Below are 25,986 nucleotides of genomic sequence, written 5' to 3'. Positions count from 1 at the left end.
GCTCTGCAGAAGGAGACACTTCCCCTCTGTACTTACTCACTTGGATGAACACTGAAATAATTTAAACCTCAACATTAACTCTCTTATCACTGGAGTTGGAGCAAGCAGTCAATGAAAGGGGTTTAAGCATTTCCCAATGCAACCATGACATGCCAGAAACATGCTCACAGGCACTACCATGGCTCAGATGTCAAGCAGTAAATTGTTACATCAAGCTGTCTGGTTCATTTCTGACTGCTGACCCACACCCCCAGGCTGCCATAGCTGCTTTGGATATATTCACTGGTGTTTCAGACAGTTTTCACCACTAAAGATTATTCTGTTTTAGTGAAAGTTGAGAATCTAGAGAGACAGTGCAGAGCTCCGCAGTCCTCTGCCCAGCCCAGCCAGCCCACCAGGCACCCCAAAGTGCCACCCACCCTGCCCAAGAGGCTGCAATTCAAAAAGCAGCTCCCAGAAATGGAAAACAGACAAAGAGGCAGTAAAATGTTGTATCAAGTAACATGAACACTGGAAAACACCCAATCCACCCTCTCCGCACACAAAGTGCTCGGATAACAGCAGCCAGATCCCAGACTACACCAGCTTATCGGGACATCACAAGGCAGAGGCGCAGATTTGGACAGCAGCAGCTGCAGGCCAAATGTGTCCCACAAAGCACTGCACTGCTGGAGGCAGCTGCCCTCATCTTTACAGCAGATGTCCATCCTGTGATGGCTTTGGTGTCTGGTGTGACATGCTCCATCATCAACTGATCTAAAATAGAGCAGATCCCACAAGCCTTATCTCAATCTCTTTCTCTGTGGCCCAGCAGGTGGGGACACAGCCAGAATTAACCCAGTGAAGATGAGGAGCTGCCTTTGCAGCTCTTGCTTACGCCTCCTGCCATGCTGCCCACTCACATGAACCCAGCTTGTGTCCAGAGGGCTCCTGGATGAAACATGGCTTTGTCCTTGGGAAAGCTCTTTCCCTATGGCTGTTTTCCTTCTGCCTGTGCTCTCTGCATGTGCTGCATCCTCTGCAGCAGCTTCCCCACCTACCACAGCTCTCACCATGCCTCACCTGGCAGCCCCAACTCTTCTTTCCAGTCCTGGCTGGAATCTGCCAGCATCCCACTTGTCCCATCCCAGCTACTCTGGCATCTAAACCCAAGTTGTTTCCAACACCCAAGTCCATCGTTCAACTTTACCTCAATATCAACTCAGACGACCCTACACCCTCACCACCCCGCCCATCTCCCAGCATTGCCCTCCACCCTAACAAGATCCTTTGCTGCACCCAAGACCCCGATTCCTCCTTTCAGTCCACATTGCTCACTGTCAATTCATTCCTCCCTTTGAATGCTTCTTTCCTCCCCAGGTCCTCTCCTTATCTCATCAGCATCAAAACTCCACTTCCAGCCTTTCCCACGGTGTATTCTTTTCTTTTCAGCCCAGACTGTCCCACATCTCCCCAGCCCCCGGCAGAACCCCCCAGAGCACACAACGTCCCAGCAAAGTACTCTAGCTGGCCAATGTTGACTGGATGTTCCCAGTGACTCACCAGTCTGTTCATCCCACCCAACTGGCAGGTTTCTTTCTGGCTCTGAGCACTCTGCCTCAGTCCTGTCCGTCCCTGAAGACCCAACCCCTTCATCCAGCCTTTCTCTGCCATGACTGAGCTCCCTTCTAAGGCTGTTTGTCAACAACCAGTCCTTCCACATCAGCAAGCTCTCCTATAGCCAGGATCCAAGACCTTGGGGTGGCCCCCTCCCACCTTGGCTGGATTGTCCAGTATCTCTTCACAGTCACAGATGCTGCCAGGCCCTCCATGGTACTCAGTCCCTGAACAGTGTCCTCCATCTTCGCCGGGTTTCTCCATCGTTCCTTCCCTCCTCAGGCCAAATGGGCCACTGCTATCCTGCTCCCCAGCCCTCCTGAGCACCCAACACTCCATTACATCTTCATCACCTTGACTGAATCAACTGTGATCTAACTGAAGATGTCCCTGCTCATTGCAGGGGGGTTGGACTAGATGAGCTTTGAAGGTCCCTTCCAACCGAAACAGTTCTATGACACTATAACTCCATGCAGGCTGATCCCACCCCAACACCCCCCCTCCAACCCCATAACATTCTCAAGCCTCCCAGCCCCTACCAGGACCCAACTCAACCTCATTCTTTGGGTCCCCCATAGCCTCCAGCTCCTGACAGGACCCCAGCCAGGGTCTCCTGTGGCTGGAAGCCTCAAATTTACACTGTCCCCAGTCCCGGCATCACTCTGGCCGGGTGCCCCCAGCCCCCATGGACTCAGGCCCCCAAGCCCTCCTGACTAGAAGCTACTGTCTAACCAGGTCCCCGGTGCCCCAGCCCCTCCATACTATACCCGAGTGGGCAACCCCAGTGCCCATGATCCCAGGCCTGCCAGATCCCCTGGGTGGCTGTCACCAGCCCTCATGGTCCCAGGCTTGCCAGATCGCCTCCCGTGGATCCCGTCCGGGCACGGCGGCCCCAGGGCCCGCCAGATCCCCGGGTGGGTGTCTCTGGCCCCACGACCCCAAGCTCCCCGCGGTGGGCACCCCCGGCCTCAGGCCTGCCGGGCCTCTCGGGTGGGCATCGCCGGGCCTCTCGGGTGGGCATCGCCGGCCCTCCGCTGCCCGGCGGGCCCAGGCTCCCCCGGGCCTTGTGCCCATCCCGGCGGGCCGCGCGGCCACGCCGCCCTCCCCTCGGCGCCCCCCGCCGCACTCACCATCCTCTGCGCGGCCCCGGGGTTACCATGGGCAACTGCGTCACACACACGCCGCCGCTACGTACGGCGTCAGCGCTTCCCGCCGTACGTACGGAACGTGCCGACGGCAGGCGGGAGGGGCGGGGCTAGCTGCGGGCGGGGACGCTGGGCCCCGCCCCCTCAGCCAGCGCATGCCTAAAAAGGGCCACCCTGCCGGGAGGGGACGGGTGTGGTTGCGGGAGTTCCTGTGATTGGCTGGAGTTGTCCACGTGTCGGAGTCTGGGGCCGCGTGGGCGAGGGATCTGGGGCCTGCAGGTAGCGCCACGTGGGGCCGCGCCACGGCGCGCGGGGCGGGAGTGCCGTGCCGTGCAATGCAATGTAGTGCCGTGCCGTGCCGTGCCGTGCCATGCAATGTAGTGCAGTGCCGTGCCGTGCCGTGCCGTGCCGTGCCGGGGGTGCAATGCTGCTGGCGCAGTGCTGCTGCCGGGCCGGGCGTGGTAGTGCTGCGAGGGCGCCGTGCAGCACTACGAGCCGCGCAGGGCTGTGCCGTGCCGAGGCGGGCATGCTGTGTAGCACCGCACTGCACGCTCCCCACGCTGCTATGGGAAGCATGCAGTGCAGTGCCACGGGGGTGCAGGCCAGTGTTACAGGGAGCGGGCGCGGCCGTGTAGTGTGATGGGGGACGTGCGGTGCCACGGAGGATGCGGTATAACGGTGTGGGGGAGAGTGTGACAGTGTCACAGAAGTGTGTTGTCGGTGTTATGGAGAACATGCAGTGCAGCAGCAGTGCCATGGGAGGGTGCATTGTAGTGCGGGACAGTGCAGTGGGGTGTCACAGGGGATGTGGTTATCGGTGGGGCTGTGCAGTCACAGGAGGGCGCTGTGCTACAGTGGGTGCAGACAGTGTTCGTGGGGGGCCTGCAGCACAGGCATGGGAGGGTGCAGTGTACTGCCATGGAGGCATGCAGTGCTGTTGGAGGACACAGAGCACAGTGCAGGGGATGCAGTGACATGCCATGTGCACGTGGGGGGGTGCCACACAGTGCTCCAGCGGGGAGCGCTCACAGGGCAGTGCTGTGCAGCCCTGTGGAGGGGGAAGGTGGGCCCTGCAGTGTTGTGCAGCACAGTCCCACCCCAAGTGGGTGCCAGGTGCTGGGGATACAAGTAGGGAATGCCATACAGGGAGGGTGGCATGCGAACGAGCAGCCTTCCTGTGGCTGGTGTTCAGCTGGTAGCAGGGGTGCACGAGGCTCCTGGGCTCAGGGCTGCTGAAAGTCCAACTTTCCCGTTAAATATAAACCTGCTATGGTTCTCGCCCAGTTAACTGCTCCTGTGGCCACAGCAGCCCCACACCTGGCAGGCAAGCAAGGCAGGATCCTCCTGAGCCACCCTGTCCCCCTGCCCAGACCTGTGCTGAAATGGCCACTGTCCCCGATGGCTTCAACATCGACACCCCGCGCTGGGACCAGAGCACCTTCGTGGGGCGCCTGAAGCATTTCTTCAATATCACCGACCCGCGGACGGTGCTGGTGCCGGAGGAGGAGCTAGACCGGGCCAAGGCCCTTGTTGAAGGCTGGAGGTGAGGGGCAGGGGTGCAGCTGGGGCAGGTGCCATCCCTCTGCCTGTGGCCATACCTGATCACCCTGTGGGGGGATGGAGGTGATCATTCACAAGTGGGTATGCTGGGATGTAACATCTGTTGGAGGTGGTTTGGGGAGATTTTTTCTAGGCTTCTCCTGTGAGCCTCAAGCTGGGACAAGTTTCCTCTGCCTTTCATGTTTGGTGCCCGGGGCTCCATGCCCTGGCAGCGCCAGGTGCCAGCGGGTCTGCACGGCAATCGCCAACGGGCTCTGGGCTTGCAGGGCTGGGCTGGTGCCACCGGGGAGCAGCCAGGAGCAGCTGCTCTACGCCAAGAAGCTGTATGACTCGGCCTTCCACCCTGACAGCGGCGAGAAGATGAACCTCATCGGGAGGATGTCCTTCCAGGTGCCGGGGGGCATGGCCCTCACCGGCTGCATGCTCCAGTTCTACCGGTGAGCCCCTGGGGATGCTGGGCTGGGGATGCAGCCCTGACAGCCCACAGCCCCTCAAAGGGTCCCCAATGGCTGGGGCACAGCCAGTCTGCCTCCTCTGGGGCTGGCTGCTGCCTGAGGTATGGCCATGGCTGCTGTGCCCAGTGTCCCCGTCCCCGGTCCCCAGTGCTGAGCCTGTGGCAGAAGCATTGTGGGTCTTCCTGGCCCCTGGTATGGCTGGAGATGGTCTCTCTTCACCCTGAGCTCTCAGCTCATCAGTTCCCAGGATGCCTGTAATGATTGCATGTCTTGGCCATGTTATCGCCTCTGCGCTTGCTCCATGGGCCATAACAGCCGCCAAAAGTGGGGACTAAACGTGCTGCCAGGCTGCTCCAGCATCCACAGCTCATGCCAACGGCCTCCTGTATTCCCATTCTGAAATGGCTGCTGGGGGATGAGCAATCCTCTCTCCAGTGCAGAGCACGTGTGGGACAGAGACTGCCTTTCCCAGTGGATCCCCATCCCACCCCTGTTTGCTGGTGAGGTCCAGCCTGGGTGAGGCATCTCCCAGTGCTGCTGGGTCACCCTCTTCCCAGCCCATCTCCACCCTCCTGCGTCCCAAATCTTGCTCAAACCAACATCTCTCTGTTTCCCCTCCTGAAGTACCTCAGTGTCCCTAAGATACCAGTAGGAGCCCAGGTGTCCTGATCAGCCCCAGAGCCACTTCTGTCCCTGTGTGCGCCCTCCTTCCCACTCCTGTTGACAAAGGCTTATCTCGGCCCAGCAGAGTGGCTGCTGCCCTGCGAAAGCTGTGTCTCCCACCCATAGCGGAGAGTCCCACAGGGCCGGGCCCTCTCATGTTCCCCAAAGCCCCACAGCAGCCAGGACTCCTGGGGTCATTTCTCAGCTCTGCCACTGGCTCATGGCTTTGCTGTGGTGCCTCAGTTTCCCTTGAGTGACACCAGGAGCATCTTGGCTGTCCCCCTGCCAAGCTTGGACACAGGCCAAGTGTTCCTGGTGGCCCTCGGGCATTCTCCTAGTCCCTTCCCTTTGCAGGACGGTGCCTGCTGTGGTTTTCTGGCAGTGGGTGAACCAGTCCTTCAACGCCATTGTCAACTACACCAACCGCAATGCCGCCTCCCCCATCTCGCTGAGGTGAGCGTGGTCCTGTGTGGGATGGGGACCTTCTGTGCTGGGACCCCCCTGATGCCCCATAAAGACCCCTCATACCCTGTCTTGGGCACCAAAGGAACAGGATCGATGAGTTTGGTTTTTTTCTCTCTCTTCTTTCGAAATCGCTGTCCAGGCAAATTGGAGTGGCTTACGTCACGGCCACTGGTACAGCCCTGGCCACCGTGGTGGGACTCAACCTCTACACCAAGGTATGCCGGGAGGGGTCCGGCTGGGGTAGCTGCCCACATCCCCCATCCCACACTGATGCCAGCCTGTCTCCCGCAGCGAGCGCCCCCCTTGCTGGCCCGATGGGTCCCCTTTGCAGCCGTGGCTGCTGCCAACTGTGTCAATATCCCCATGATGCGGCAACAGTAAGTGTCAGTCGTGGCCAGGGCGCTCAAGGGACCTGGCTACCTCCAAAGGCAAGCCGGTGGCAGCCAGGCTCTGGGGCTCCGTGGCTGCTCTGCCAGTTTCCCATCTTGGGGGCTGGAGGGGGAGGGAGGTGAGCCCGGATCTGTGCATTCATGGTGCTTTGTCTCTGGTGGAGGGTGCAGGGTGGGGTAGCTCAGCCTCTGCATGGAGCAGGAGGCGGATCTTGAGGTGAGGATAGCCATTCTGTGATCTGGGCTGCAAGATCCCTCAGACACAAAGGTCTTCTGCATGTCATGATGAGAGAGCCCCTGTCCATGATGTCCTGGTGCTGGGACCCCCTCAGTGAGGCCCATGTGTAGATCTGTGCCTGCTGCCTGGGGTCCCCCGGGGGTCGTGGCATGGGGAGCTGGGGTGCTGTGCAGGGGACTGTCCCCTCGCCTGGCTGCACGTCCCAGGTGGGTGTCTGGACAGCCGGACCCTGTTTGCAGATGTGCCCTGAAGATGGCAGCATCGGCTGGGCTGGGGACTGTGGCACCTCAGGTGGTGCAGCCCTGGGGCAGGGCTGCTGTGCCAGCACAGCGTGGGGGGGACCGCTTGGCACCCCCTCACCCCACTGCTGTGTCCTCCTCATGACCCCTCAGCCATTCCAGCCACCACTCACTGCTGCCTCTCCCCGCCAGGGAGATTATCAATGGGGTGACAGTGACGGATGAGGACAACAATGAGCTCGGCCGCTCCAGGGTGAGTGTCAGGATGGGGATCCAGGTTAGGGCACGGTGTGGTGGGGACTCATCTGCTGGTCTTGCTTGCAGAGGGCGGCAGTGAAGGGCATCACGCAGGTTGTGGTCTCCAGGATCACCATGGCGGCACCGGGCATGAGTGAGTGTGGGGTGGGAGGGTGGGGGGACAGACTGGGGGCTCCCCTGGGACCTGCTGCCTTGCCCCCTCTGCCTCAGGATACCCCATGGGAGGAAGAGGGAGGGTGGCCCTGCATCCTGGGTGATATCTGGTCTCATCTCACTGGTGGAGCTGGTGTCCTCATCCTGCTACTTCCATCTGAGCCCCCTGAGCCCACAGCCCCACATCTCCTTGCCCTTGCGAGACCCTCGCCATGCAGCAAGCCCGGCAGGAGGGATGGAAGCACAAGGACTACAGAGCATGCTATTTGGATGATGGATGGGGGTTGTGTGCCAGATCCCTGCTGTGAGCAAAGACCCAGCAGCTCCCAGCACAACCAGCCACTGCCACGGCCTCTGGGAGGAGGGTCCTGCTGGGGCAGCCCCATGGGCTGGCTTGTTGCGGGAGGGCTGACCTCTTCTTTCTGCACCTAGTTATTTTGCCCGTCATCATGGAGCGGCTGGAGAAATTTGCCTTCATGCAGGTAAGCCCATGTTTCTCCTGCCACAGTTTTCCAGTGGGTCCTGCAGTGCCCCAGCCCTGCTCCCCAGCCACCAAGATGCTGGGAATTAAATGGGGGCATTGCAGAGCCCGGCTTGTTTTGCCCTCTGTTTGAGTCACTGGTACACCAAATGTCTCTCTGATGATATGGAAAGGCTGCAGCAGGATGGCAGGGATCAGTGGTTTCCCGGAGGTGTTGGGCATTCAGCCTTGTTGAGGGGAGAAGTCTCTTCACTCTGTGAGCAGGGCTTGCAGCGAGGCTTGGGACTCACTCCCTGCTCTTCCCTTGCAGAAGATCCGGGTGCTCCATATGCCTCTACAGATGCTGCTGTCCGGGGGCTTGTAAGTATCACTGCTCAAAAGGCTGTGGGTGCCTGGAGCATGGCTCCCAGGGGTGCTTGAAATCACCCCAGGAAAAAAGGACCTCTTTTCCAGCTGGGGAGTGAAAGCCGCTTGCCTTTCAGCCTGGGCTATGCCCAGTTATTGGGAGTCATGGGGAACGAGCAGCACTGCTTGGGCTGATATCCCTGCAGCTGGGGGTGCAAACGGGCTGGGATCCCCAACACTAACACTGGCTCTTCTCTGTCCTGCAGCCTCCTCTTCATGGTGCCGGCAGCCTGTGCCCTGTTCCCGCAGAGATGGTACCTATCCCACTATTTCACCCTCCTGTGCAGGACCTCAGGAGCCTGCCTTATCCCCTGGCTCTTCTCTGCCCATCCCAGGAGAGGCATGATGGGCACCTCAACCCAAACCAGTGTCTGCCTGTGCACACTGGTGCCCTGGGCAGCAGGAGAGTATGTGCCTCCCCTGCTCTGTGTGCTCTGTGCTAGGAGCAGTGGGACCTCCAGTGCCATCGGCAGCTCTCTGCCCCCAGCACTGGGGGTGGTGGGTGCCAGGGATGGGTGCTGGTTTTGATGTGAGCCTGCAAGATCCCAGGACTGCAGGGGCCTTGAATGGCAATTGGGAGGGAGGGTGGCCTGTCTGGTGGTCAGGGAGGAGGTTCGCAGGTCTCAGTGTCTGTCTCCTCTCCTCACAGCTCCCTTGCGCTGGCTGACCTGGAGCCAGAACTGCGCAACAGCATCATGGCCAAGCACGGGGACAAAGTGCCGTACGTCTATTTTAACAAGGGACTGTGAACAGACACTACCTCAGGAGCCTCTGCAGGCCTTCGGCCCCCTGCCACCACCAGCCCCACATCCCCTGAGCAGGGCTTGGAGGCACGGTTGAGCCAGATCTGCCCCCCAGCCCAGAATCATCTCTGCTGACTCCTTCCCCTGGAGAGGCAGGACCTTGGCTTGTCCTGAGCCATCTTTTGCTGGCTGTGTCCCTACCTCCCCACCTCTCTCTTGCCCTGGGCAATGGCTGCGCTTCCCACGCCTTCCTCTGGCCCTGCGCAGGAGGGATCTGCCCGCTCTGTCTGAGGATCAGCCCCCATGAGGCGTCAGGCTCTCTCCGTGTGGGCTCAGAGCACAGTCCTACCTCTGACAGCAGGTGCCCCGCTATTACCTGTGTCACATACCAGGAACCAGACCACGTTGCTGCCTTAAACTACCACAGTGGCCTCTTACCAAGAGCTGGATCCCACCTTGGCAGGTGGGAAGTAACCTGTCTCCTCTGCACAGGGACCACCCCAAAGTCCAGGGACCAATGCTTGGACCATGCCTTCCTTGCTGTCAGGTTCAGGTTTTATTCACTTTGCAATTGCCACAATTGAGAGAAATAGTTGTTGTTGTTAAAAACAAGTAATTGTTTTTAAGATCTAATTTTTGTAATCTACCCCTTCCTCTGAGCATGAGAGCCAGCCATCACTGTTGTCCTGCAACCGAAGCCCCTTTGGACAGGAGGAAGGAGTCACAGCAATCACAGAGCTGTTGAGGCATTAATTCAGGTTCTGACTAGCAGCACTGCAAACGACAGAGAAGATTAAAACATAAAATGCAGTGATTTTTTTTGTTGTTGTTGCTGTTAAAAAAAACCCTCTGAGTTCTGCTTTTGACTGGTCTCTGGGTGTCTGGTTCCCTGGGCAGGGCTGGTACATGGGTCTCATGCCTCCTTTGAAATAGAAAGGTGGGGGCTCTGTGACAGACCAGGCACCAGGCTGAGGGTCTACACAGGGACAGGAGAAGGAGGAAGAGCCGTGAGGCTCTACAAGGGCTGGCACAAGCCCTGAAACCCTTGGGCAACCCGTGCAGTCTTCACTGAGAGGCTATTGGGGCTGCATACAGTCTTGAAGCAAATGACAAAGGGAAGGTGACAGTGCTGTAGTCATGGTGACTCTCATCCCAGTGGAAGGGCTAGGGCGATGACGCTGGGTGACCCTTCCTACACCCATGGGTGCTGTTTGTCTTCTTGGCCAAGTAGCATTTGCATGATGTTAACCTGGGTCTGCCATGAGGCCTCTCATACCCCAAAGAATAGCAGCTTGAGTTTGCTGTAGCCTATTTTCAGAGGAGGAAGGAGCCCCAGAGTTCAACCCAAGCCCTGGGCTAAAGTCGTTGCTCTCAACCACCTGCATCCAGGCTCTCAGCTTGCTGATGAACATCTCTCAGTGGGACAAGGAAGTTTCTAAGACATTTGCTTCTCAGAGAGCCCCATGACTCAGTGGATGGTCCATGCTGGTCTTTCCAGCCAGGAGTACGTCAGGTCCTGCAGGGCTGTAGCATCCCCGCATCAGTTATCTGCCCAAGTGGAGACCCAGGGTCTGCAGTCAAAGGGCTTTCTGGTGTTAACCACTCCACTCCTACAGAGAGAGCAGCCAAACCCAAACATACTTTATGAAGAGCCAAGCTGTATCCACAGCAGGTTTGCTTCTGCCCAAGCTGCAAAAACAGGCAGAGGATAATGTCTCCAACCACATGTAGCTACAGCTAGAAAGTTGCACGAGAGCTGTGAAATAATTAATAGGTCAGCAGAAAGTAGGAAAACATGTTCAAACTTGTGTATCTTTTCCCTGGGTATTATTTGATCTCTTGTTAATATGCAATTAAAATAGATAAGCACATGAAATGAAACAGATGTCACTCCTGTTGGGAGTGGGAAGAAGCCACAAGGAGACATCTCTGCTTTTCTTAAGCTCCTTAACTCAAGCTGCACTTGCCCTACACCCAAAATTGCTTTGAGCCCTTTCAGAAAGGTACCTGTAGCACCCTGGGCTGTGTGTGGGTCCAAGGTACCTCTGTCAGCCTCGGAAGCACAGGGGTGCTTGTAAAACGATGCGCTGCACACCCTAAATGTGCCCTTCCCCTGTGCATTGCGGCCACGCTCTTGTTGTTGACCCTTCCTGCGTTTGCAGGTCATGTGGCCAGCGATGCCAGGGCAGCAGCCACCTGAAGCCAAAGTTGGGACCATGCTGGGAAAGCCTCTGTGGTTTTGTCACTCCTTTTTTCCTACCCCTAGGCATACCAGAGGGGTGATGGAGGGAGGGGACCCTCTGAAAAGCTATTGACATCTTGCAGGAGCTCTTCCCTGCCCCAGGGAGTGGGACATGATACAGTTTGTTGCTGTTGGCCAGAGGAAGAGGGTTGCTCTGGGCTTGGAGGATCGGCAAATCATCCTCAAGCCAGACCTCCCCCTCGAGTTTGTAGCAGTGGATTCTCCCTTCACATCGACATGGATTTATGCCAGCTGACAGTTCAGCTCATCGAGGTTTCCAGGTTTCTAGGTTGTAGCTGAAATTTCCCCTGGAGGATTCAAGTCATCGCAACAGCTCATGTCGCTCCAGTGTCAGGAGATGTTTGTTGCAACCAGTGCCTGCCTGCACTCCCCCGAACCACAGTAGCTCCCCAGCCTGCTTTGGTCTCGCTGGGAGCAGAGGGGTCACAGCCAGCAAGTCCCTGTGCTGCCAAGGGTGGTTCTGGCCAGCTCTGCCTCCATCTCACATTGCTGCAATGGGAAGGAAACTTCATTGCAAGAAGTCAGAGCTGGATTCATCCCTGTTTGGGAAGAGCTGCGATGAGTCACACCTGATCTAGGCTTGTCCCATGTGCATTTGCTGCCTTCTCCCTGCTGTGCCCCTAATTTCAGGGTCAGCTGGGAATAGGAATAAATCTCCTTTAATAATTGTGCGTGGTCAAAATGTCAGTGCTCCAGTATGTTTACAACCTCCCTTCAAATGATAGACCAAAGGTGTTGTGTTGGGCTGCGGCAGAGCCTGGGGAAGGGCTGGGAGGGCCGGGGGTCTCCTCTGAGCTATAAGCAGCCCCAGCGGGCAGTCTTGGATCACAGCTCCTTGCTCAAAGGGCAGTGGAGGCTGATGAACTGGCTGCCTATGGAGAGAGGAGCAAGCAGGGTGCATGTGCTATAGGTTACCACGTGTCAGCCCACGCCAGTGGCAGGCAAGCGAGCTGATCTGACGGGGTTAGGTGTGCCCCAAGTACTGCCCTGGTTGAAAAATGCCAGGGTAGGAGATAAGCTGCTAAGTCAATTATTTTTTTCTGGCTTTTCTTAATGTGTTATCTAAGCATCTGATAAACCTCATCATGCCAATCCAGCACAGAAGCTGCCTGGCACGCTGGGAGTGGCGGTGTGGAAAGCCACTGCACCAGAAACACAGGCCATCTCCCTCCAGCTGCAAATTAACCCCAAGTCCCAGTGTTCCCACTTCTCCTGGGGCCGCAAGCCCAGACGAGGGACCATGGTGTGGGGACACACTGGGACCGCGGCAGCAGATCCTCTTCTCCACAGTCATCCCATCTCCCGCTGGGGCTGGCAACAATGTGTGGCTGCCCACTGGGCGCCTTGAGGCCAGACCCATTTTAGCACCGTTTCTATGTGGAGCTCCCCAGTGTGCCCCAGGTCTGAGAGGGCTGTTTGGGCAGGGAGCTCTGTGGGTGCACTGGGGTGCAGGCTGAGCAGGGATCACCGTAACCAGGTGTGACCAGGTGAATGGGGGATGAGTGCGGGGCTGCCATGGGGGTGTCAGGGAGGCTGTGGCAGGCCAGAGGGTGCTTGCGAACCCCCTTTTTGCAGTGCCCAGTTCTGCCCGCGGGGGTGCATTGCACTGGGGGTGCATTGCACTGGGGGTGCATTGCACTGGGGGTGCAGGACCAAGGAGCAGCTCCCCACACCCCTCTCCAGCCAGTTCCGCCACTCACAATATGGCAGGCCTGGCCCCATCCCAGGCTCCCTCCCCGGTCCGCCACACTCAAGATGGCAGCTCCCTGAGCGCAGCCCCTCCCTGTTCTGCCCTAAGCGACAGCATGCTGAGCCAATAGTCAACCGAGCGGCGCACCGCCCGCCCAATAGGCGACCGACTAGGGCGGGGCCGGGCGCGGGGTGCCCCCTCGGCTCCTGTCCCGGGCCGCAGTCGGGCTGGGGAGGCGGGGAGCGGGGGGTGGGGGGGATGGCGGGGATGGCGAGGAGGCTCCGCGCCGCCATGGCCTTGCTGCTGTTCCAGGCCCTGCCCGAGGGGCTGCCCGCCAGCGTGGAGCCTGCCCAGGTAGGGGCTGCGCTGGGGGTGCCGCCTGAGGGGGGTCTGGGGCCGTGCCGTGCTGCAGGGCCGTGTCCCTGGGCCGAGGGCGGCTGTGAGGGGCGCGCAGGCCGGGGGGGGCAGCGGTGTGGGCGGGGGGTGCTGTGCCCTCTGCGAGGAGGGAGGTTGGCTTTGGAGTGTGGGGTCAGGCTGGGCTGGCAGGGGTGGGAGCCTGCATGGGGCGCCAGGGGGCTCTTGGGGCGGGGGGAAGAGGCTCTTGGGGGCCAACCCGAGGTTTGGGGACCTCCCTTGGCTTAAGTGAAGCTGGAGGAAATGCAGAGACCTGAGTTTGGGAGTGCCTGTGCGTCGTGGGGATGGAGAGGTGGTTCAGGGATCCAGGCACGGGTGCCAGCGCCTCTTGGAGGTGCTTTGTACGGCAGGGGGACTGCAGGACGTGAGGAAGGGTGTTGACTAGAGAAGATGGGAAAGATGGCTCTAGTGAGGGCAGAAGACTTAAACTGCCAGGTACCCAGGGGCCTGCGGATGGAGGTGCGTGTGTCTTTTGGGGTGGTGACAAGGAAGAGGGTGGCCTGTGAGGAACAGGGCTGGAGGAGGTTTCGGATGAGCTGAAGGTTGGCCATGGGGCAGCTGGCCAGAGGACCTGGATTGGCAGGGAAATGGGCCTTGCACAGACCAGGTGAGCTTGTCTTCCCTGGCAGGAACTGTGGTGGAGAGGTGCAGTGCAAGTCTCTGTGCAGGGGAAACGAAGAGGGAGTGCAGTTCAGCTGGGGTGAGAGGAATTAGGCCTTGTCTTTGTAGACTTTGACCACCCACTTACTACCTTTTTCATACCTGGAAAGGATTTTAATGAAATTGATTCTCTCTTCTTCATCTCTTTACTCTCTTTCCTGACTACGCTGCAATGTGTACTAGTGATATTCTTGGGTCTCCCAGTGTAGACACCTGAAGATCACCTTGATCTGTATGCTCAGCGTCACTCGGAGAGGACTGTACTAGGCCAAGGACCTGTGCACAGCCTGGGTCTTATTGTTCATGGGGTCAAGATGTCTCTTTCACTCTATGTAGAACATAGATTGAATATGATGACTTCTGATTTGATATGGTGTATTACTTATAAGGTACAAGTTGTAGTTTCCGTTTGTTGAAGGTCTGAACCAGTGAGATGCTGACCTGTGACTGTAGGTCACAGATGCTGTGGGTTGCACGATGCTTAACGTCACACGGGTGCAGATGTGGAGTATCCTTTCTGGAAGTGGTCCAGCAAATTCTTCCCAATGCTTCTTCTGGAGGAGGAGATGAGGATTTTGTCTATGACTACAGATGTTATCCCCCTTTTGGATATCCTTTTCAGGGTACTGAGAGCACCAGATCCACTCTAAAAGCTGTGTAATTCCCTGTTGGCAGTGCCATCCTGCATCTCCTTCAGCTGTACTGAGGCTAAGGTTTGGCCATTGCTCCCTAGGGAGCCAGGTGCAGGATTGTGTTGAACTGTGTGTTTTCCACATTGTCTCAACTGCCTTTAACAGACAGAAGTCCCAGTGCTTGCTCTGTTTCATCTGCAAGCTGAGGTATATAAATTAAGTGTATATAAGCACAATCTCAGGTCCATTTTGCTCTCTGGTTGTTGCGGCATTCCAGCTGTGAGCAGTGGTCAGGTGGTAGGATTATCTCTACAAAAGTTGTGAAAGTCTTCAACCCCATATGTGCTAATAAAAATACCATACCTGCTTTGAAGACTCTGAAAGATGCTTCATTCCTTGTACAGCTTATACATTAGTCAAGGAGCAGGTAGAAGAAAGGAATAGGAAGTAGAAGAGGAGGAAAGGAAAAGGGAGGAGGGTGTGAAAGAAATCATACAGCTGTGTTGCTTGTGGAATAGTTGCATACGTGACTTGTGCATATCCAGTCAGTGCACCAGAAATAATCCTAAAATAATAATAAGTCTTGAGTGGTACAATACATGAGAGTCGGGGGGAAGAGCTTTGGCGGCCTGTGTTTTCTTTAGAGGGCTTAGATACGGATACCTCTTTAACTCATTTTCTTTTCATAGTTTATCTATATAAAGCTCTTGCAGTTTATTTTAGATCTTAAGTGTAGACTCTGTCTGTCAAAAGGCTGGTATTATCTTGCTGCATACTAGAGATTGACGGCTACCCACTCAAAAATGACAGTGGTAATGTAGGATCTTGAAAATGAGCATGTAACAAAACTTTGTCTGCTTTAGTGTTGCCTTAGAGCCTGATTTCCTCAGAGCTGATGGGCTTGTAGAGAAGAGCTGCAGTGGGGCACTGCTGGACTTGGAAGGTCTCAGCACCAAGGCTTCCTCTGTTTCTAATCGAAACCCTGACAGCATTTGCCTCTTGTCCTCTCTCCAGATCATTGCTGCCCTTTGTGCCTCCTGTGACTGTTGCCAGTTCCATGTACCTTGCAGACATCTGCCATGCCCTGCTGGCTTCTGCTGTTAGGGAGAGCTTGTTGTTCAGGGTCTGTGTCTCCTTGCCTGCAAAAACTGGCCCCCAGACCTGCTGGTGTAAGGCTGGGAGGTGCTGCAGGAAATGTGTCCTCTAAATAATTAAGGAGGTGGAGCTGTACTGCCTAGCCGCACTGAACAAACATTCCCGAGAACACACTGTACTCTGCAGGAGGGTCTGATTTTTTCAGGTTAAAATAAATCCAGGCTGCCTGGGATCTTCAAAGACCTTTCATTTAACTAAGACTGGTTTGGGGTGGTGGATGGAGGAGAATGAAGATAGTTAGCTCATCATTATCCTGAGTGCAAGTTTGTCTCCATGACTGCTCATTTCAGTTTCACTTGTAGTTGGAGCACAAAACTCTGTTAACTGGAGTTGAAGCGTTTATCAGTAGATTATGGGCAGAAATATTGCAATTATGTAAGAAAATCAGGATAAACGTCACAGGAGGAAGAAATCTAGCCATGTACAGTTGTGACTGTAGATGTGTAGCCTTAACTGCACACCTTAGATGGGTGGTCCCCTCTTGGTTTGAGGGAGAAGGAAGTGAGGAAATAAGTCATTAATATCTTTAAAAATGAGCTTGATCAATTTTGTAATGAATAACTTTGAACATTAATAATTTTTGTATTGTAGTTTGTCTGTACAGGGCAGAGCAAAGGTTATTTGACCGCCTTAACTATCTGTCAGCTTCCCACGCCTGCAGCTTAATTATCACATAGTTTTCTCAACTGTTGTTTTCTTTAAAAACAAGAGATTTGAGTGAATGTTAATTATGTGACAAGTCCGAGGAATCCGTCTTTCTCTAGTAAGGTGGTTTAGAGCCAAACACTGACAGAAGCATGGTCTTCTTAAAGGCCCATTTCATCCCAAATTAGAGTTTGCTTGAAGTACTGTGACTTGAGGGATGATTCATTGTATGTGACAAAGAGGACAGACAGCTCCTTGCTTTAAGGAAGAATTCGGCGTGACTGTCGTTGTGGCTAACACCCCCGTAACAGCGAGTTTCTGTCCAAGGCTGTGCTCTAGCTGTGACCACAGCTCTGATTGCGCCAGTATGGAGTTATTTGGCTTCCTCCAAGAGTGCGGCTGCATTTGGGCCCTTTCAGAGCATCACTTCAGGTAGTTCGTGAACCGAACAGCAAAGTTTCAATTGTCCTTGTGTAAGAAAGGCTCATCTCCTCATCTGTTAAATGTAAGACAACTTTTTTGATTAAGGTAATCAGTTGCAACTGCACTTCTGTGTCTCCTGAAATTGCATCAGGTCATTCAGGAGGGGAGTTACTTGTGTGACCATAGGATATATTTTATCTGCCATGATATTTTTGTGACTTTTGTTTTTTGGCTTGCTAATTTCCACAGTTTTGGCAGGAGGCAGCAGAGATCAAAGTACGTCCTGTACTTGTTCAGGACAGGAACCTCTAAATAACTCTGCAGATTGGATTATGGACTGCTTGTACCACGATGATTATACCACCATGAACTCCAGTGTCTCATCTGTATAGCACACTTTCTCTCTGATTAAAACTTTTTTGTTTGTGAGTTGCCTTTAAATGCAATGCTGTGAGAATTTCTCCTTGCACCTCTGCAGCCATGCAGCAGATGGAAAGCCTGGTCTGAAAGTGTCCAGTGCATCCTGGGGAGAAGTGTGGCAGTTTTCTTCAGCATAGTCAAAGCAGCTCTGTGACTGGAACCTGTAATTGCCTTTCTGAGAATTTCCCTGCCACCCTTCAAATATTAATTAACAAAAATGTAACACTACCTTAAGAATAAACTTGGGCAGCTTTGGTGGAGTTGTGCTACACTGTGGGAGGAACTTGGAAAGCTTCATCTGCCAGAGTTGTTTTGATATGGCTGGGGATTTTTCCATTCTCCAAGACTTGCAAACCAGGCTGGGTCAGGCCAGGTCAGCCTTGTCTGGCTGGTGGCAGCATCCAGCACTGGCTGTCCCCAGGCGGTGGCTCTGCAGGGTACTAGGCTGCTGGGCAGCAGGGATCCTGCCCAAAGCAGTGACACTGCCATCCACCCTCCCAGTAAGACACAGGGATGGATGCGTTCAATGTTTGGCCACAATTCCACAACAGTTACTCAGCCCTGGCTAAACACCCATCAGCCCCTTGCTTCGATTCCTAGAAGTGCTGCTCCCCTCAGCATCTTCAGCCATTGGTTTTCTGCTTGTAATATGGGAACTGTGCTCTTTTATATAGCTCTGTCAGCCTGTGCTAACCCAACGTTATGCACAAGTTCACCTTTCTGTGGTATTTGAAAGGCATTAATGTGGGTAACAGTTTGTGTTTCTTTGTAATCTGAAAATACATGGACATCCTCTGAGGTAATGGGCAGTATATTTAGTAAATGCAAACCATCCACCTCGTTGTTTTATGTTTTGCATGTGTGTTTTGTTTGTTTTTTCTTCTTTAAGTCATATTGTGAGGGCTGGTAGAATTGAGCAGACATTAGTTCGTGGCATTAGTTGGGCTAGTGATCTTCTGACCTAGTTCTCCATCCAGTGTGGTCTGTGCTGTGCCCTTTGGTCGTGGCTGTGCCTACGCAAATGTCTCCTTGTCAGGCATGTCCTGCAGTTTTAGTAACGCCAAGCTACATGTGGCCTTTTGTTCTGTCTCCTGACAATGTGCATATTTGGTTTGGGGATGTTCCTCCTATCTGAGCTGCCCTGTTTTACAGGGTACAGGCTAAGAATTTTCCCTTTCTGCTTAGCTGCATAGCAATCTTCTCAGCTTATTAATGCATTTGACTGGAGACTTTGTGGCTGTACACGCTCCTGACTTGCATTTGTTTCAGGGGGTTCATGAATCCAAGATGACCAGGCAAGCTGCTCCTGCCAGGGTTGCACTGCTGTTTGTGCAACATGGGGGGAAGGACTCAGCATGTCAGAGACATCTCAAAAGCAGTCTCGGAGGCAGGGCCATTAGTCATGGCAGAGCAGAGAGGTTCATTGCACGTTGCAGGACAACGTGGTTGTGCCAGGTTTTGATCTGTGCTTCCAAGTCGGAAGAAAGCAAACACAGAGTGTGGGATGGCATTCCTGGATGACTTCACGGAAAGATGCTGATGGGGAAGTCAGGTCCCTCCTCCCCCCTGCTATCTGCTGTGATTAGAAAACCCACAGCTAAGAAGACAGGTTTTGAGATACCAAAACCTGGGTGCTGTGGCAGCGAAGCTCTGACAGTCGATTGCTTGTGTGCCTGAGCCTGTGAACAGTGCACATAACAAATACGCCCGAAATAACAGCTGGCTGGAGACAACAGGCTTGCCAAGCAGGAATTGCATGCCCATATCTTGCCTGTGACAAGGAGCGTGTTCGTGTGGCAGTCACAAATGATGCTTTTCTGTGATTTCACAGATACCGTTTGACTGCAAAGGAAGGCTTGAGGGGCTGCAGAGACCTGCTGTTTATCTGGACAAGGAGGAACTTGATTCTCCTCTAATGATGTGATTATCAGTGGGATCACTGCCCCCAGTATTATTTTTAGATGACCGCTATAGTCTCTGCAATGGCTTGTGAAACTGTAATGGAGCGCTTTGCAGGAGGGGTTAGCTGGGTGCAAAGCGAGGTGATGCTGGCAGACTGATGCAGCAGACTGAACCATTTAAGGCCAGTGTAGCTCATGCTTCCTGGCACATTGTGCCCTGAGCAACACCTGCAAATAGAAAAGAGAGATTTTTATTTTGCATGGAAAGAGCTTGTGGTGCTGCTGGTTTGCAGGCCTCCTCCACTGAGCCAGTATGCATCCACCTGTCATCGCCTGAGATCTGTCCAAATGGGAGGAAAAAAAAAAAAGGATGTAAGAGCTGGGAGATTTAGATGCAGTTTCCCAACTCTTCCTTCTTCCCAAGCACTTCTACACCAGCATATTGAAAAAAAAAAAAAAAAAATCCAAGCACTGACAGTGCAGTGGCAGCTTGCTAGCAAGTGACCACTTGAACATGGAAGATATCCCCAGTGTATCAGGGGCAGAGCTTTTGCCATTTAAAATCCTGGTGGCCTCTTGCTGATTATGGGTTGCAGAGGTGTAGGTGGGTATGGGGAGCAGCTGCCAGTGCTGACAACAAGCTCTAGGGTGCTCGGTTTAGTGAGGAAGGAGAACAGGGACTTTTTTTTTTTTCTCAGGGTGGTTCAAGACCTCAGGATCCTAAGTGTGGTCATTAGGACTAGCAAAGGAAAGAGTTTGCCTCAAGAAAGGAAAGATCTGCTAGCAGTAAAGAAAATTATTTTCCCTTATTTCCTCTTCAATCTTTTAATCTTCTGCTTTACTATAAGGTGGAAGTTTGTTACTTCTAGTGGTGATGTGTTTGTATTTCATCTCTGGGTCTGGTGTGCAAGGCAGTGATGGAAATTGCAGAGGCAACTCAAGAGCAGAGATCCACAGGGGTGTTTTTGTTTTGTTGAGATCTGGGAGGGGTCACGATCAAAGCAAAAACTAACCACATGTTGTCTTTTCTTGAGGCTGAGGGAACTTGTTAAAATGCCGATTTGCCAAAAGTCCTTGAGTGGGACAGAGAGTGACTTTAGCAGGAAAATGAATTTTGTTAATGGAAAGAAGACAGGTCACAGAAGGAGGTGAGCTCTATGTGTTTATTAGTGTCTGTCTCCCCATTAATTAATTTTGAAGCCCCTGGCCAACTAGAACCAAATTTGGTAGGAAGAGACCTCAAAGATACATAAGATTTCAATGGAATTCCTGAAAACAGATATGCAGAGAGAGACCTTGGGAAAAAAAAAACAAAAACAAAACCCAAACAAACAAGACAAAAACCAAACCAAAACAAACAAAAAACCCCAAACAAAACAACAATTAAAAAAACCCCAAACAAACAGGAAAACATCACTGAGAAGCTACAGTTGCGAGGTTATTAAGCACTGGGAAATTTGCGAGTTGCTCATTGACTGACTCGATATATACCCCAGTTTCTGGAAAAGCTTCCGTTGGAGCTCACAGTTCACTAGCCTGCAAAGTCAATCAGCCTTGTGGAACAAATTGATGCGAGGTCAGCTTAACGGAGCTCCGGTGGTTACAGAACTACTTTCATTTTTCTTTTTTGTCTTCTGCTGACTGAACAGCAAATTGAAGGGGAAAAGGCTGATCAGCTGTAGAAACAGTTATGAAGAATGTGTTTTGCTAGGAATCTCACCAGCCATCTTGACCTTTCCCTGTGCAAAAGGTGTCGAGTGTTGCCTGTTGGAAGCGGGAAGGAAACTCGAACATTAATGGCGTGCCAGCAGATGGTGGAGGGGCTTTTTAGTGAGCAGAACTGATTTACTCTTTTCTCTTGTGTCCTAGCACACAGATATGAGCAGCAGGTCAAGTACTCTTGTCCACAAGAGACATTTTTTATTACTTGGTATGGAACTGGGGCTCATGATCTGGGATAATGGTGTTCAGTCAAATAATGGTGTAATTGTGGCAGCCACACCAGAAGCCTGATAAGGAAAGAGTGTAACAGATGCAGAAATACTCGCCCTTGACAAGCTCTGTATTCCTGACTTTGTAATAAACTTTTTATTTGTTAACACTGTATCAGTAGCAGCATGTTTTTTTAAAAACCTCTGTCTGTGTGGGAGCCTCTTTAAATCCCAGGTGGTGGATGATGGCCCAGAGGAAGCCATGGAAGCTGCATGACTTCTGCCTCCAGAAAATCAGGCCGTGCCGTTGCATAAAATATCCCCCATCACAGCCACCCTGCTGGTTGTGGGCAGTTCGGTCCCACGGAGCTAGCAACCTGCTGCAAAAGCACTTTTTAGACCTCTCTGGCTGAGCTAAACAAGAATTGGGAGTGACTGGTGTGGAATGAAAGGGTTAAACAGTAGCTGGGGTCAGTCTGAGCCAGGAGGTAGGGGAAAGGCTGGAGGAGGTGATGGGCATTGTACAGCAGTGCTGTGAAGACTGGACAAAAAAACCTTTTAAGAAGGCAGCATATCTTCAAGGCCATGATACTGGGCTGACTTCATCTCATCCTGTGTATCAATTGTAATTGTATTGGGAAAATTACCAAAAGTGCTCCCCTCCTCCTTCTTGGGGGAGGAGGAAAGACTTTTTTCCAGATATGATCTGGAAGACCTTTACTCTGTGCTTGGAAAGCATTTAATGCAGCTACCTGAATGCATGTGAAGGTCATGACTCATGTCTCGGTCCCTTATGTGATTAATTCATCCTTTCCTTACTGGTTGTCTCATTTGTTCGTTTTCAAAATGCTTTTCAAACACTGAATGCTGAAAAGAGGAGAGTTGTGAGAGTATTGTGTTGTCTTCAAATTACCATGTCTTTTTGACTTCTTTTTAGAAGAAGCAAACTTCACAAACAGCTTGCATTTTACTCGCCAGTCTCCTGTGACCCGAAGCTTAGATAAAACAGGCTTGCAGACATCTGTCATTGCTGATTGTCTCCATTTACTGACGCTTAGCACTTGGACTCTAACAAAGCCTGTCTTAAATTGCAGTGTCAAAAATAAGAGCTCTTAATTAATTTTCCTCTACTGTTCCTAGCTGTATTGTTTTCTCTCTGTCTCATTGTTTTGCTCTTTTTCCTACCCATCTTATTAGGAAATTTTGGCATCTCACAGACTTGATTATTAAATATTGCTCTCATATTTGTGCCTTATTGTTTTACTGATTTTCTTGCTTTCCTGCTCTGTCCTTGTATCTCTGCCCTTCCCAAGTCTCGCCAGAGGATGTGATCATGCTGAACCACCAGAGAGGGGTTATGCTGTGCAAATAAGAGTCAGGAGTTTTCTTCTCCTTGGACCCATTTTGTGCTCTTAGGCCCATCCCTTGACTGCCAAGTCCAAGGATCATCCCTCTCATTAAAAGATGAATTCAGGAAGTCTGGAGTGATTTTGCTCTTCATAGTATTGTTTTCCATCCTGAAACCTGTAATCTGCTTTTTCTAGATGGACTAGCTGAAGTAGCAGTCCTCCTTTATTTGCAGCATGCTATGTATTTATTGAGAAGCATTGTGCCAGGAAAACTTTAGATTAAGGGGCCATACAAATCTGTTGTTGCCTTGTTTCACCTTTGCTGGCATGTAACTTCAGGCTGATACGAAGTGTAAGGGCTTGCTACTTACATGTCCTTGCATGGACAAAGACCAGACAAATCTCTCTTTCACAGCCTTTAACAGAGCAGATAAACTTTGGGCAACAGGGGGAGTTGCACTGATGGCTTCTTGTCTGTGTTGCGTTATTTAGCAGTGTGTAACCAAAACTCTTCTTGCTATGATCCTACTCTAAAAGAGTTCAGAAGCACAACCAAGGGATTAAGTATGTTCAGTGTGTCCTAATAAAAGAGAACTAAATTTATGTATGTAAGCAGCAAACACTTTGTCTTTGGCTTGAGAACACAGAGATCTGCAGGGAAGGAAAATAGCACTAGACAAGATGTTGACAGTGGCCTGGCTGGGTGCTGTGTCACTTGCATCTTCATCTCCTGGAACCAAGCACATGGATGGTGTATTTGTGTCCATGAAACCGCGTGTCTTGCGTGAGTGTAATCTGAAGGCTGGGTGAGCTGCTGCTGTTGATGTAGCCATTACCATGCCGATAATACAGAAAAAGTTAAGTTTACAAATCTGGAAACCTTAAGTTCTAGTGACATTTTACAAGTTGTGACAGATTCTTAAATAAATGACCCTATATTTTGCTTATTTGTGTCCTTGCTTGAGAGCTCTTCTTACCACTAGCTCTTCTCTTGCACAGGCACTGCCTGCCAACAGTTCTTCTGAAGGCACTTTCCTTCAGGAAAGGGTGCAAGGTAAAACTTGTTTATGCTTTTAACTAATGTTTTTCAAGAAAGCCCATTAACTTGTTCATTTACAGTTCTTACACTGACTGCTTCTGCGTTTGTTGGCTTTTTCCCTGTCCTGCCAGGAAGCATCTTGCATATTCTGCAGTGGTGAGGGCTCTTGAGGGTGAAGTGTCTTGATAGTTTACTTAACCCAAAGGATTAGTGCAAAGGTAAATGATGGAAAAAACCAGATTTCAAAGGAAATTTCTTTGGTTTAGTTTTTGGTTGGTTGGTTTGGGGTTTTTTCTTGAGGGTGAATTTATAAAAATTATAAAAAATAATGATTTTTAAAAGCCGCAGTGTGCTCCTGAGTCCGTGCTTTGACACACTGGTACTTTTTGCAAGAACTTTTCAGTTCTGATCCTAGCTTACCACATGATATTAAGAAAGTAATTTCACATTTTTCATCTAAAATGGGGACATTAAAATGGTGACTGTACTATGAACTGTGGGGTTTTTGTATCAAAATATTGGGAGATTGTGTGGTACCAGGTGTATAAATACTGTGTAATTTCCCTGTTCAGCTGGAGGTCTGGATGAGAGTCTTCGAGTCTAAATTATTAATTGTTAACCAAGAAACTCCTGGTTTTCTTCTGCAAGGTTTTGGTCCAAAGGTTTTCAATGCCCTCAAGTACTATGGTCAAACTTTACCTAATTGTTGAGATACAGTTTTATTGTTCTTGGCTTCTTCTGTACTTGGTGTGGGGACTGTTGTTCTTTTTGGAAAGCATTACTGTAAATAATCAACATGTGAAGACAGATGAGGATCAAGCACCTCACAAATCACATAGGCTGTATTTACTGCATAGAAAATGAATAGTCCAAGCAAAAGCTTTTCCTTCTTTGCAACTCTCAGTGAACTGGTTCTGTAGTGAAGTCAAGAAGTTGAATTTCTTGTATCATACTTCCCCTTGGAGGCAACAGCACGCAGAGATGCAGACTTGCAAGTAAACCAGCAGGTTGACCGAGCAGAGCTGCGAGATGAGAGCAAGGTTGCTGAAACGCAAATGCAGGATCTGGAAAGGGAGTATGGAACCCAAACTGGCAGCGCAAACTGTTTTGATAGCTGCTTTTGACTTGAAAAATCCTCAGATGCTTAGAACAGAGTAGTCTCTTTGGGTGGTGGTGAACCTGCCGTCCATACCTTGGAGGGTGAAGGGAGAGGCAGCCCAGAGCAGGTTGCCAGCAGGTCCTGTCCATTATGGGATGGCGTTGGGCTGGGCAGGCAGAGTGAGTGGCTTCCGAGTGCCCCTGAGATGTGGACGTCAGCACACAAGCTTGCCGTGATTTCTTTGGCAGCGGAGAATTTGACTGCCCAGCAACCCAGCTGCTGGGAAGGCTCAGACATCTGTTTTAAGTTCTATACAGGATGGGATACTTTTTATAATACCCAACATTTCGCAAAGAGGAAGATGATCTGATGTGTGTAAGGAGGACATTTTATATTTGCATGCTAAAAAGACATCCTCCATTTCCAAACAAGCGTGTGTCTTGTATCTCTTGCTATTTTACATTTCACCTTTCATTTAGGTGATGAAATGAACCCTCTAGTTTGATTTCCTAGTTCTTCAGTGCTAACCCGCCGCTCTCCCCAAGTGCTTGGGCTTTCCATACAGCAGAAGCCTGTCAGATGATCATTGTGTTCTTCTGCAAAGAGGGAGCAGGCTGCTTCTGCGTGGGCGGTAGGTGTTCATCCTTGCAGTTGTTGCTCTCATTACTTGCTCAGTTTGTGTCAATAACAGCTTTGATCCTCTTATTTAAATGAGATAGTGGGTGTCCTGCAGAAAAGAACTCTTTAAAGTGCCTCGCAAGGTTATGCTACTGCATGATAGTTAATAAAAATTCATAAAACCATATTGGACTGGAGACTATGAATGGTTTCCCCAAGTACAGTTCTCCATATTGTAGTCTGCAGCAAACACGATTTATTCTCAGTGGACTGACCTCAAGTGGACTTGTGTCTGTGTAAGTAGCAGCTGAAATCAGTGGTGTGAGCACTAATGTGCAAGTCGCAGACAGTAGGGTATTATTTAGTGAGAATGCTCCACAAGTCTCTTGCTGCAGCATTTTCATTCAAAAGGTCACTTCTGTGAGTTCGTGCGCAGCTGAATTTAATGTTCTTTCTCAGCAAGGCAGACCACACTGGAGAGTGCATAATTATAATAAATACAACTTTGTTCTCAGCTGAAAAATCCATCTGAAATAATTTTTTCCAGCTCTTCCAAGAAACGCTTTTAGTAAGATAAATGAAAACAATTCTTGCAGATTTCACATTCATTTGGTAGGAATGTTGGTGGGTGTAGGGTGCCTCCACTTAAGTCACTCATCACAGTGCCTTCTGGGCTCTGTCAACTTGTATATTCAATAGCTGGCTAAGGGTAGCATTTGCAAATTGAGTTTCTTGCAAACCAATTAAAACCAAGTTCATTATTTCTTACTTGCTTTGAATCCTGGTTATTACTTTTGAGTAAAATTGCTCTTAACAGCGAGTGCAGAGAGTTCAGTTAGACTGTCAATTTGGGCAAACTTTAAACAATGCTTTGATAGGTGCATCTGTTTTTAAGGATGTGTGTATACTCATACAAGCTTTTGTGGCTTTTTTTGGTTGACACTTCTGTGTAGTCAA

General features: G+C 51.7%; 3 protein-coding genes across 3 annotated transcripts in view; 2 read left to right on the top strand and 1 right to left on the bottom strand.

The window, feature by feature from the left end:
• Positions 1-2,832, bottom strand: part of ARL3 (ADP ribosylation factor like GTPase 3) — a 29,235-nt gene extending 26,403 nt beyond the window's left edge. The window contains exon 1 of the mRNA XM_065639229.1: positions 2,727-2,832. Coding sequence (XP_065495301.1) covers positions 2,727-2,729 — 3 coding nt within the window. The 5' untranslated portion in view covers positions 2,730-2,832. The remainder of the gene's footprint in view (positions 1-2,726) is intronic.
• A 145-nt stretch (positions 2,833-2,977) lies between these two features.
• Positions 2,978-9,595, top strand: SFXN2 (sideroflexin 2). Its single transcript, XM_065638850.1, has 12 exons — positions 2,978-3,020; positions 4,112-4,284; positions 4,568-4,738; positions 5,774-5,872; positions 6,024-6,099; positions 6,176-6,261; positions 6,943-7,003; positions 7,075-7,141; positions 7,594-7,643; positions 7,953-8,002; positions 8,254-8,301; positions 8,697-9,595. The coding sequence occupies exons 2-12, from the start codon at positions 4,124-4,126 to the stop codon at positions 8,794-8,796; spliced, it is 969 nt and encodes a 322-aa protein (XP_065494922.1). The 5' UTR covers positions 2,978-3,020; positions 4,112-4,123; the 3' UTR covers positions 8,797-9,595.
• A 3,415-nt stretch (positions 9,596-13,010) lies between these two features.
• Positions 13,011-25,986, top strand: part of WBP1L (WW domain binding protein 1 like) — a 59,655-nt gene continuing 46,679 nt past the window's right edge. Inside the window, exon 1 of the mRNA XM_065638854.1 lies at positions 13,011-13,097. Coding sequence (XP_065494926.1) covers positions 13,011-13,097 — 87 coding nt within the window. The remainder of the gene's footprint in view (positions 13,098-25,986) is intronic.

This window comes from Caloenas nicobarica, chromosome 7, assembly GCF_036013445.1.
Source record: "Caloenas nicobarica isolate bCalNic1 chromosome 7, bCalNic1.hap1, whole genome shotgun sequence".
In the NCBI taxonomy this organism is placed as follows: Eukaryota; Metazoa; Chordata; class Aves; order Columbiformes; family Columbidae; genus Caloenas; species Caloenas nicobarica.
The sequence above is the reverse complement of the archived record's forward strand: the minus strand, read 5'-3'. Positions and strand labels throughout refer to the sequence as shown.